At 31.0% G+C, this 12,965-nt stretch overlaps 1 protein-coding gene across 1 annotated transcript; it reads right to left on the bottom strand.

Moving 5' to 3' along the window:
* Positions 1-696: 696 nt before the first annotated feature.
* TRIADDRAFT_55944 (uncharacterized protein) lies at positions 697-9,193 on the bottom strand (the record flags this gene model as incomplete). The annotated part of the gene is made up of 20 exons (XM_002111636.1): positions 697-1,276; positions 2,022-2,072; positions 2,208-2,275; positions 2,910-2,951; positions 3,501-3,567; positions 3,716-3,797; positions 3,891-4,041; positions 4,158-4,260; positions 4,842-4,912; positions 5,047-5,167; positions 5,351-5,441; positions 5,990-6,089; positions 6,244-6,312; positions 6,502-6,681; positions 6,793-6,902; positions 7,059-7,331; positions 8,033-8,107; positions 8,309-8,560; positions 8,656-9,006; positions 9,139-9,193. 20 exons carry the CDS (start codon positions 9,191-9,193, stop codon positions 697-699), a joined length of 2,892 nt encoding a protein of 963 aa, XP_002111672.1.
* Between the last annotated feature and the right edge of the window lie 3,772 nt (positions 9,194-12,965).

The raw sequence follows: 12,965 nt of genomic DNA, 5'->3' as shown, positions 1-12,965 counted from the left end.
GTGTATGTTGATATCTTCTCGAGTTGGTTACCGAAATCTCTCGTATTTTTAACCGAGAACAAAGTAAATGCGTCTTATACTTTGAAGTTATAGCTTTTAAGATCATTCGAATATATTAATTTTAGCCTAGAAATTTTTTTATGATCTAACATCTAACATATAATCTTCTGATAGGATTTGGTACTATTTTTCTTTATTTTAAATAATAAACTAACCATACGCTTATATTGTAATAAAGTTATGAAGGAAAGTAAAAAAAGCTATACTATCAATTTAGCAGTCATTCATTTACACATGCGATATGAGCTGAAATATACTCGTAAACAATTATTTCATCAAAGTGCTCTTAAATTAATACTGAGGTTAAATTATATGACGATATAATACGATAAAATTGCAGTTACCGTATAATATCATATCATGGACGATGTACGTTTAAATTCATGGATAGCAATTAGATAAAGTATTTTAACAGCAGGAAAAAAGATAAGAAAGATATTGGTAATGTCTAATTAACACCAATAGTATACCTGAATTTTGAACCTTTAAAATTTAGTGATAAAATTGGAGACTGATTGATTTCTCAAGTATATGTTAGCTCTGTCTATATCTTACGAGTTTTTATCTATCAATTTATAGGCCTTTCCGTACTCGTTTATGTTGATTATCTGAGATCGGATTGCTATACAACGGAATTTACAATTGCAGATAGACTTGACGATCATGAATGATGTGAGTATCTTTAGTTTCGCTGAAGATACTATCGATTGCAGATTTTTCGTGGTATACTACGTATGTTTCCACAGTATCTTCGTTTTCATCATCGGACTGATTAGCCTGATGTTTACTGATGCTACCAATCCTTTCAATTTTGCCATATCTTTTAAAATATTCCCTAATTTCATCAGTCGATGCTTGAGGATGTAAACCTCTAATCTTAATACGAAGTAACTCTTGCTGATCTTCTAAAGAGAGATTTTCTTGATCTGAATAACTTTGCTTTTTTAATACTTCTTCTTCATTCTTGCGCTCTATTGGATCTCCACCACTTAGAGGTTTTTGATCTAGTTCGCTATCGGCACGACTATCAGTATCCGCTAGGCTATCGTTCGTTTCTGGTAATACTGAAACTTCAGGAACTGATAGCACGACGAAATTTTCTTCACACGATTCAGGGTTTATATTTTCCTGTTTCATTTGTTCCGCTGATGTTACGTTTACAGATTTTTCGACGTCTGTACTGGTTATTATAGATGTTTTTTCTGTTTTTACGTTGCTAGTATTAGATGAAAATAGAATAAAATCTTAATTCAAAATAAAATAAATATCTGTTGGTGGTGACTAGAGCATAAATGCTTCCGACGAAGCTAAATATTTAGTTCCATTTCTCGTTGCTACACTATTTTCGAATTTAAATATACTAGATTTATCACTGCTATGTAATGATTTATAACTTGAAAATTTGCAAATACTCTTGCATTCCTAACATGTCAGATGGTATACATCGCAATTTAATTTTCTAAGCTTCTTTACTATAGGTATTTATAATTAGAATTTACTTATAGAATATTGTCTCGCAAAGTTTTACTGCTGCTCTCCGCGATTACAGGGATACTCTTATGTGTATGTACGCTAAAGAGTCAGAAATTGCTTTGAATTTATTATATGCAGCATAGTAGGAAGACAATCAATAACAGTGTCTTAATTAACTTAATGCTGTTCTGTGTTATATTCGATGTAGAACTCATACAAAATAAATTTTGTAATAAAATAATAACTAAGCATGTAGGATTATTCGTACGTAGTGATCTTTCAATATAGCCTACCGCCAATACTAAAACACTAACTGAACATGATTCGTAATCTGCTTCAAAACAGATAGGAATTTATATATATAGCTTCCTTGCAAAGTTTTCACTTTAAAGATATTTATTACGTGCCATTTTAAAATCTGATCATGTCCCCTTTGTTTTATCAAAGACCAACAGAGCAATCATTACTCAATTTGATAGCTAACATACCCAACTTTGGAACTTGGATAAGAGGAATCATTCGATTTTTCTTTCGTGTTGCTACGGAACAATATTTAAAAAAATTATGTAAAGAAAGGCATTAACTTTTTGATTCTGGCGCTTTTATAGCAAAAATTGTATTTCGTACCCTTCGATAAAGGTAAAATATATATCAAGAGTAGCGACTTTTGTTACCTTGGCTTTTCTTTCATTATAAAATGTCTTTTTCCCTGTTTCTTGTATTTACCATAGGCCTCTTTAACCTATTAGTTCAATTAATAGAACTCTATCAGCAATATTACCTACATCCTTTAAAATTTCACTTTGGAAATTGCTGCAAAGCAATTATTCTATGGTAGTTACTGAGTAAGCAAAGTAACCTTCTCAATCAATTTTTAAATTTTGAAGGTTAGGATTGCAATCATAACTTATATCGCTATGACTGGATAGAAATTCTAGGCTACTGCTAAACTTGAACTAAAAGCAAAGGGAATAATAAATTTTTAAATTTTAAAACTATTACGAATCCAAGCGGAGAATAGAATCCCAATAATATTATTATTAACGATTATTGATAAGTTTCTGGTCAATGTTAAGTTATTATTGAAATATTCAATGAAATTTTACTTTATTTGTAATAAAAAATATAACAAACAGCGCTCGTTATTTCTTCATGAATTGTACAAGAAATTATAATTATTGCTTCTTGATAGAATTTCTGGTCATTTAAATTTAGGTCTACATTATTTAGTGAGATACAAATTAACTGGCCGCTATTCTGATGATTAACATAACAAAACGTTTATTTAAATGAATGATTGATAGAATCAAATTATGCTGTTAAGTATTGCAGACGATTTGGATTAGTAACATGAGTCATAAATTTTTATCGCTTACCTTTTGACTGAAGGCGCAGTAAGCAAGGAAGATGTATAGTCCCTAAGGTTAGAATTAATAATAATAAATCCTTGCTGTTAGTAAATGCGAATATTTAGAATGATCTTCTGTTATAAATTATACCTACCTGTACCGAATTAGTAATTGCAAATAGATATTGTATCACAACATTATCAGATATCATAAGAATGCAACCAAAAGACCAGGTTAAACCTAGGATGGGGGCTAAAATACTCAAGCCTCTCAACGCGATTCTTAAGAATGATATTAATCATATGAAAAAGAGATCCTCACTTTGTTTATCTAGCATTTGTATGAAACAATTTTAGTATAGAAAGCTATTAAAACAAACTTTGTTTTCTGCAGATCTCCGGTCTCCTGAGCTATTTTTTGTGTATTGAGCATAGTGTAAATTGCCATACCACAAAATACAATGTTTGTCTACAAGATTTAAGAGACCTTTAGTTGGGAATCTTACATTTGCTAAATTAATTTAATATATGCAATACAGTAGCTTTAGTATTTATAGCTATATATCCTGGAACTTTGTTAAAGATGTAATATTTTGATAACTATTGATTACAAACTTACTACAAAGATGATTACAAATGGAATGACAAATGCGAGAATAACCCAATTTGTAGCTGATAACCAGCAACTATAGAAAATTGAAAGAATAATATAAATTAAAAGGAAGAGTAAAAATAGGCTGTCCTAAGTTCAACGGTTTTATTTTCAAGGCTTCCTTGTATTTAGAATTGTAGGAATCACGAGTATGATACTAGACATATTAATATTAGTCGGACCCTTGTGAACTTAAATAATATTCCATTCCTGCAGCTCCACACGTAATCGCAGCGGTTAAGCCAGCTATCAAAGCGGGAACACCTGGTACCAATAAACGATAACATCATCATTAAATTTACTTATATTTCTGTAAGGTAAATTGACCTATTCTATATCTGTTTGAATAAAACAGACCTATTGATGCTAATTGGTAGTACAGGAATTTTTCATTGACATCAAAAACTTTTATAAGCACAAGGTAAATATGTATGCCTTCTACCAACATCCACATAAACGTAGCCAGTAGTGAGAAATGGAGTACGGAAGCCAGGATAGTACATAGAACCTATTATATTAGATAGATTACATATTGAAAATATATGTCTTGATCGTTGCAATCATGCTTTTGATAGCGAAAATAATTGAAATTTTACTGAGTTCAATAATCGTCATATAAATTACCTTGATATGCTTTGCTAAATCCACAAACATGATGATTAAGTTAGCAACTAATAGCCAAGCGAATAAATTCATATGAATTTTGTTGGTTGGATTTTTTAAGAATCTAATAGTTTTACAAGTAGGAAAAGCAACAGTTTCATTTATTAATAAAACAGTATTTAATAGGTATAGGACTAATTTTATCTATCATCGATATTAGCAGAAGTTAATGAATATCCAGAATAATTACTTCCATAATACAGAGTAGATAACTAAGGTGGAGCTCAATCCAACAACAGAAAAGCCACAACCAACATATGTAATTATTTCAAGTGAGAGCAGGATAGGTTGGGTAAGCTGTTTCAAGAAATGAAGAAAAATTGAAATTAATTGGTATTAGTCTTATGACCATATGCATCTTTATTTCAACAAGGAATACATTAAAAGTAATTACAAAGTACATTTCGTTAAAAATTAGCTTAGAAGAGCTTACATTTCTTTCTGATAATCTTAGGAGTACTGCAAAATTCGTTAAATGATCGCATTCACAAACTATGTGGCTGGCGTTTGAGGATTTCGTTCGACATCCTAGTCTAGACCAAGCTCCCGTGTGGATAGTCCTTAAGATATTTTGATTAAAATAAACAACTTTAGTGCAAAGAAACAGCTGCTAGTTTAAAGCGTTTTGAGTAGCAAATCATGTACTTGATGGTATAATTCCAGAATGAGCAATTGAATTCGTCAGTAACTTTATATAATTCGCGATTGAATAAAAGCTATAATCAAGATGAATATTAATTTAATTTAGCAAATGTATGCAAGTTGAAGCACTAGACAGAAATAACATTATAGCAATCATTTTTTAACTCAAAACAGGTAACAGAATTAAATTTTTATGCAATGGAATGACCTCGCTGTTTGACACTTTTTGCAAAGTATAGTCAATTGGCTCAAGTAGCTTTTTATTGAGTGGCGGATAAAGTGATGTCGAGATTACTACTGTTTGTGGAATCCATCGGCTCGAGTTAGTTCTATAAAAATATTTCAATAAAATTATTAATCTTTCTATGTTCTATTTAGAATTGAAACATAATCTATAATTTATATTAGAAATCAGGGGAATCGCATCTGTCTTCATAGTATTGAAAGAAATTCCATTTGCAAATAATGATTATAATATTATCGATATCAAATAGATCGCTAAGTTAGCTTACTTAAGAGTCTGGTCGACTTGTTCGGGTAAAAGTTCGTTTAAAGTTTTATAAATGAAGCTTACTATTTTAATTGTAGTTGAAACATCATAGCCTACATTTAGGAATGAAATAAAATTATTGATATTAATGAATTAACTCAACGTTTACTCAAGTATTTTATGGAATATAGTATCCAGCCTATTCTTTGCTTGGATAAAATTACTTTGAAATACAGTTGGAGGCAAATTAATCTGGTTCCCCTTGAGCCATCGCCTAGAACTATTAGTTTGAAGGACAATATTGGTTGCCGGCTGATCTACTCTATTAGTGAATTCGCTAGGAAATTGATATGGCTGTTCTGTTTCGGTACTAAGGGCGCTTATTTCCATAACTATTGGTAAATAAGAATTATTTTCAGCTTCTATCCACACTTCCTAGTTGGAAATGGTGCAATTTATTGCTTATAAATATGAAATTAATCGTAGAATGCTAGCTAAATCCATGTTTTAATAGAATCAGAAATTGAAATGTTTTAGAAAAGCATTTTGTTATGCTAGGAGCTAGACAAATTGCTTCCTATGCAGGCTATCCTACTGATGACTTTATGAATAAAGTATCAAGTCAATGAAATATCAGGATATGTTTTTGAAATTGATATACCTATATTATCTGCTGCCACAATGATTGTCTCATTGCTTAATCCAACTAAACTACCATATCGATCTAAGTTTTGAGCTAGTTCCGTTGTTCCTGGTTTGGTCTATTAGTATATAATTGATCTTATTAATATAAAAGCGTAAAATTCATAAATTAAGGGTTAGAACTTTTAATGATCGTCAAATAATGCGCTATGCAATGATACTATATTTTTGCCATCAGCAACTTAAAATCAAATCTATTTTTGAGATCTCTACCTTTTGTATCTCGATCCACTGATCTCTGTTTTTTTTCTCTATCAAGTTACTTCCAGTTCTCACAAATTCCTAAATGATAGTTATAAATTTAAATATATCAAATCTATTTAATGGGGATATATGAAGGTTTAGTGAACTCTAACCGCATTAATCAGTTCTACATTTGAAACTAGTCGTTCAGAAATAGCTATCTTATAATAATTAATGAATGGCTTCTGTAGTACAGTTATTCTATTTTCAATCTAATGATAGACTCACGTAAAGGTCTTTAATTTGGATAGATAGTTCATCGCTTATATTAGCTACTTTTTCTAATATAGAATTGGCAACTAAAATATCTCCTCCTGTCAGGCTCTGATTAGATGGAGTATTTGTGATATTTTGTAGCCTAGTCAGGACTTCTGTAGCATTATTATTCTTATCAGTTAAATTAGAAGCCTAGTTATCACATAAAATTTAGGAGATTGACGTAGTAAATTAGTTTTTGTTAACTTTTGATTAAGTTGATGATTACACTGAATGAACATTAGGCTGTTTATCTTGACTAACCTGCTGTTGAATGGAAATAAAAGGTTGACTAACGCAATTAATACTGGAAACGCTTCCCCATCTAGGCAGCTGTTCCACAGTATCCAGCAAGCAAGCACGAGTAACATTGCCTAAATCAAGGTGATATAGAAATAAAGAAATTCAAAAAATGAAATATTGAATTAGTAGCTAGCTTTACTCCAGTAACTTAGAAGGCGGGCATCATAAATAATGTACTCTTGAAACTGACTAAAGCAATAAAATAAGTTAAATTTTCTGTTACAAACCTGACGATAACTGTCCGCAAGGAATTACGGCAACAGCATCAACGGGTGTTTCTGGCCATGAAAAGTCATTTTGTTGCTGTTTCGGACATGTAGATGGTTGCGGCTGAGCTGGAAAAATTTCTATAGTATGATGGGCCTCCTTTATACCCATAACGCCATCATAACTACAAGTAAAATGTGTTAGACTTGTATTAGAAGATTGTCGCTGTATATTCCTTAGAGTTAGTATGGATTCTGAGCCTTGTCTTTCAATTTGAACATTTGAATTGGCACCTGTATAAAGGATTGATATTCGAATATCAATATAAAGACCCTATTATGTGTAACTATTTATACTATCTTCAATTGCCAATTAAATCCATCATTAAAGGATTAATCCGATGCTGACATTGAAATAAATCTCATCATATATTCAATACAAGCACATAGATTAAATTAGCTTACATCAAGTATTATCGCGGGCTACAGTTTACCATTAAATGGAACTAAAACATTAGAATATCAATATCAAGCTATATTATTTGCAATGACTATTTATACTGCCTTCAATTACGAATTTAAAGCACTGTGGAGTATTGTTGCCTGTTATAATTTACTAATAAGTTGAACTGAATACTAGAATGTCAGTATCGAACTGCATTATGCATAACTATTGTACTATCTTCAATTGCCAATTAAACCCATCATTGAAGGGTTAATCTGATATCGCCATTAAAATAAATTTTATCTTGTATTCAATACAAGTACTCGGATTAAATTAATCTAGAATACTGGAATGTCGATATCAAATTATATTACAGTATTTATACTATCTTCAATTGCGAATTTAAACCCATCTATGAAGGGTTGCTCCAATGCCGGATACCGACATTAAAATAAATCTCATCATAGATTCAATACAAGTGCACAAATTAGATAAGCTTCCAATAATTAAACTTGCCAGCTATATTTTAAAATTAAATTGGACTACTAACCTGATACGATCGGAATTTGTGATCGATACCATATGAAATTTTCAGAACCACTAGCTATGCCCGACGTATAAGTGACTGTGCATTGCAATTGCAATGTATTACCTGCAATGACCGTATAATCTCCTTTTATGTTGACTCTATAGTTTGATATCATCAACAAATTTCCTCCAAGGGATATATCTTGAGCAGGAGTAAAGATACTACACCCATAATGGCCGTCAAATTTGAATTCTGTGCTGGGAAACACTTGCAAGATTACCATGTTTTGATACTGACTCAGTTGAAGACGATAGAAATTGGAGTGGTTGAAAGTGGGCTGGCTTGGAGAAATAACAGGGCCTAGGGTTTGATTATTAAGATACCACTGAAATTTCGTGCCATTGAGTACGGGTAAATTTTTATAGCCGCAAGTTAATTGGATTTTATTACGTCCGGTAATTCGTAAGCTTTGGTTGTTTAACGATATTTCACGAATGGGATTTGAAATTGGGTCTTGATAGGTAAATACAGTGTTATTTTGATTTACATCTATAAAAAATGTGAATACTTCAATTTTAGCAAAGCTTCTTAGCATAGATTTGGACTTGTAATCGTCGTATCAGAGATTAAATTATTTTACTTACATAAAGAATAACTCATTTTGAAGCCAGTATAATTTCCAGGTGAACCTCTTTGTGTCGTAAATATAATATGTATGTTCCGACTTTGAAAGTAGACATTCTGAGGATAAGTACGACCACAGTATGGTAAACCTCTAAAATCAGGTTCTACACCGAACGAAAAGCTTACAGAATCGCTACAAACTCCTTCTACTCGTGGACGAAGGTTAAAATCGATTACTTTAACGATAGCAGTTCCATTCTGTCCACTTCCCACTGACCAAGAGCAAAACAGTGGTGAGGAATAGTTATAAGGATAATTTGGTGATATAATATAGCCAGTATACAGAAAAGCTGGCATATAATCACCACAATCTAAAAGGATATAACAAAGAAACTGGTTTGATTTTATAGCTTAGATCGATGCAAAATATTTTCTCTAGAAGAATAGCATGACTTCAAATATCGTTCAATTATTACAATAACAGAATACAGTATTTTTCCTACCTTGCATTGCAATTTTTCCAGGTATATCGAAAATTAACCACTTGGAAATAATCATACAATCAAAAAATATCAGATTAAAATATGATTTCCGATGTTAACAATTGGAGGTAGAAATTGATATTATAGGTTATAAAGTTACTATTATCTAATTAAACGGCATAATATTTAAAAGTAACGTTTTTTCTCGAGAAAATTCTACTGATATTGGTAATATTTTAATGCCTTTCCGTATTTAAAGAATCTTTTAATATTGAATGATATAAATATTTTACTAGCATTAGTAACTTACAAGGTTGAAGTTGTAGATGATGAAAAAGAAAAGAGGACAAACTTTGGTAAATACATTGAAATGCATGGTTAGGCTTGTAGAGCAGGTAATTGCCGGCTAATTCTCTCAAATATAATTATTAAAGAGGTTGAATGTCGCTTGATATTACAGAATTTGAAGACAAATTAAAATTTTTATGAAACTAAATGCAATTTTTGACTTCGGTTCTTCCTCTTCACTATTATCATATTGCACCGATGTGATGATGAAAAAGTTCATAACAAATTGATTAATCTTACGATTAATTTTATACTATTGACCTATGATGCAATGCATGTCTGTGTCGTACTAGCTACTATTAGCCCTGTTAAAAACTGGAGATACCTATGGCTAAAAAATTTGATTGTTTAACCATATGGTCAATACCAATAAGAAGACAGTAGTTTTAATTATTATGATAAAATAGCATACGGACCCAAATAGAAGAAAAGGCCAAAGGTTATAGCTTACTAAGCTGGTATCTATCAAATTGCTCTTTCACTCGCTAAATATTTTATTTAAGTATTATAAATCTACTGTGACACATATCGAATTATGCCCATCACTGACAATGTAAATATGACTAAGCACGTCATAATTCTATAGAAGCTTTGTAATGCTACGGTATGTTCTGTTACTATCTTACACAGTGCAAATAATGACTGGTACATGTCTTTCACCAGCATACTTAGCTTTTAAATTAACATTGCCAATAGGCGCAATATATTTTAATTTTTGGATAATGAAAATAAAAGTTAAGCGCACTTAAAAGTTGAACTCTTGAACACTTGTTTTTTTATACCTTTAAACGCTTTAGCGTGAAATAAGACTACGGTGTAATGTCCGGCTATAATGTCATTGTGTGAATAATCGGAAAAAATAAGTAAAAGACTCAAATAGACTTGCGTTATGTTCTAAAAATTTTATCCATCTAAATAAAATTAATTTATAGTAGTTAATGCAAAGTGATAGGTAATTTTTCTGGTATTGTTAGGCATTACTAATCATAGCATGGAGTACGATCATTATATTTAACTCATATGTATGTATAGGTAATACAAATATTGTAGAACTTTAAGATCAAGGACTTTCTTCTTTCAATAAATTATACATTAAAAATATGCTTATAGGAAGGCTGAAGTTTCGATATTATTATAGTAATAAATTGTTTATAAATGCTGGGAATATTAAAGAAACGATCTCGCAACATGTTCCTGAAATTAAATTTAATTAATTAAAATAAAATGGTTTTTAATATCTGGCGTGATGGATATGTCTGCTGGGATGCTTATTAAAGGCTTATTTATGTTTTTTTTCCATAATCGAATATAAGATTAAAATTTTAGGATAATATGTGGATCTTCGTAATCTCATTTAATAAAATTGAATTAATGTACCATATGTAACAACTCATGATGGGTATAATTTCATTAAATCTTCTATATTTCATCACTCTACGCGATCGCTGGGGTACGAGTTTTATTTTAATGTAAGAGCCAAAGCATAGATAATTACACGGGGAATAATGCCTCTCTATTTTTATTCTCAAAATTTGATTATAAATAAAACAAGCTACAGGGTACCGTGAACTTCGGGTGTGATTTTATGTTGATAGCCCGAGCTACATGTAGGATAGTTAAATGGAATAACTTTGTTAAACCTCTTTTTTAATACTTTTTTCTCAACGCTGAAACGATTTAATTTACGATATCGTACTTAACATATGATAATATATTCGACTTGTGATATAGTTGCGTTAGATTCATTGGGATTTGGAATTGTTCTCATTACGGCTTTACCTATTGAAAAAAATATCCATCCATACTTGAGATAAACAGTGCACGCGCTGTAAGTCTAATTAGTACAGATTATAACTGAGATTGACTGACTTCAGTAAGGTATAATTTTATAAGTGATCGAATCACGAATGTTTGTAAGAATCTGAGCATAATAAATTCATATAGTAAAATCTAAGCTTATTAAAGGACATACTAAGCGATAGAATAAAGTAAAGGATTGAAAGCTTTAATATTTTCTAGTAATTAAATACTCTAGTACCTGATTAGGTGCTGAACTATTTTCTGGTATCGTCGGTAAATTTTACGACTACTTTTAATTTAAGACTATTTTAAATAACAAAGTATTGAGCTACTACCCGTCCTCTTATTATAGCAAAACTGCCAATAGTAAACAAAACAATCGTTATAATGTATTAAGGCTTAACATAACAGAAAATGCAGATCTATATCCATAATATGATAAGATAAAGACTGCAGGACTGTAATAATCGCGCAATAGAATCCTACTTTTACTGTTGCTTCGTTTACGTAACCAAAATTTTGAGTAAACAAAATAGATACAAGGCAAGTGCACCATTTTATCCTATTAGCCACATAATGTACTACTATAATTGGCTGAGATCATTACATTATTACAAGGATATACTGCTAATAGAGTATATAAGTAGTCAATTAAAGAGTAGATAGTTATCCGAAGTACTTAAAAGAACCATCGATATAGTAAAATTTGTGGTAGCTATTTGACACATATCGCTATCTTAAAGTAATAAATATCTTTACATTGTTTAATTGACTTTATTCTCTAAAAATGCCAAAATTATGAAATGACCGATTCCTGGCACCGTAAAAGTTAACTGTCAGATCAATAGAACAGCGTAGACGTTATTTAATCTCGTATATTTTTTTCTTAAATTTAAATGATAATATTGCAGTTATAATGTGAAGGTCAGTATGAAAATTTACCATGTTAAGCTACTTAATCCATCTACCTTATTGGCCGTTCGCAAACTTTCGCATAATAACTAACTGTCAATTAATTCTGTTGGGCATTCAAGGGATCAGGGAAAAGTTGTAGTTCCTTATGCTAATATGGATGGTTGGATAAGTATCGCGAAAATCAATTTTCGTGGCGTATACATACTTTTATGCCTGTAGGGTTGATGATCTACTTAATTGAACTTTAGTAGCGCTAAGCAGTCGACACTATGCAATCCTCTATTTAGGATTAGGATTGGGTAGATTGAAATAGTAATTACCAACTAGTTTAACCAGATTATATTTATCACCTCGAATAATATTAAGATTAAAAGTACAGCTTTAAGTTTAGATGAGATATCTTAGTAAGATAACCAAATGTATATTTTCTAAACTACGAATAGAAATTGATCAATTTAATGTCGGCACAGGTAATTTAGCAGGAATAGACTGCATTTATTCTATGCAAATAGAGACTTTTAGGTCATTAACTTGATTAACTTCTAAATGACGAGGTGACTAGTGCAGTTTGATCAATTTTAAGTACCTAAAAGTTATATAAGCTGCGTCCTTGCTGAGAATAAAGTAGATTATGATCATCTAGCTAGATTGAAGGCCTAACAGGGCCAAGTCTTGATTCTATCTACATAGGAATATCAACTGATTCGTATTCTAATTTACATTAGCATAGATTCGAAAACATACTTTCAACCTATATTGCAAGCTACGACTATTCCTAGTTTGTG

The sequence above is a fragment of the Trichoplax adhaerens genome, genomic scaffold, assembly GCF_000150275.1.
Source record: "Trichoplax adhaerens TRIADscaffold_4 genomic scaffold, whole genome shotgun sequence".
In the NCBI taxonomy this organism is placed as follows: domain Eukaryota; kingdom Metazoa; phylum Placozoa; class Uniplacotomia; order Trichoplacea; family Trichoplacidae; genus Trichoplax; species Trichoplax adhaerens.
The sequence above is the reverse complement of the archived record's forward strand: the minus strand, read 5'-3'. Positions and strand labels throughout refer to the sequence as shown.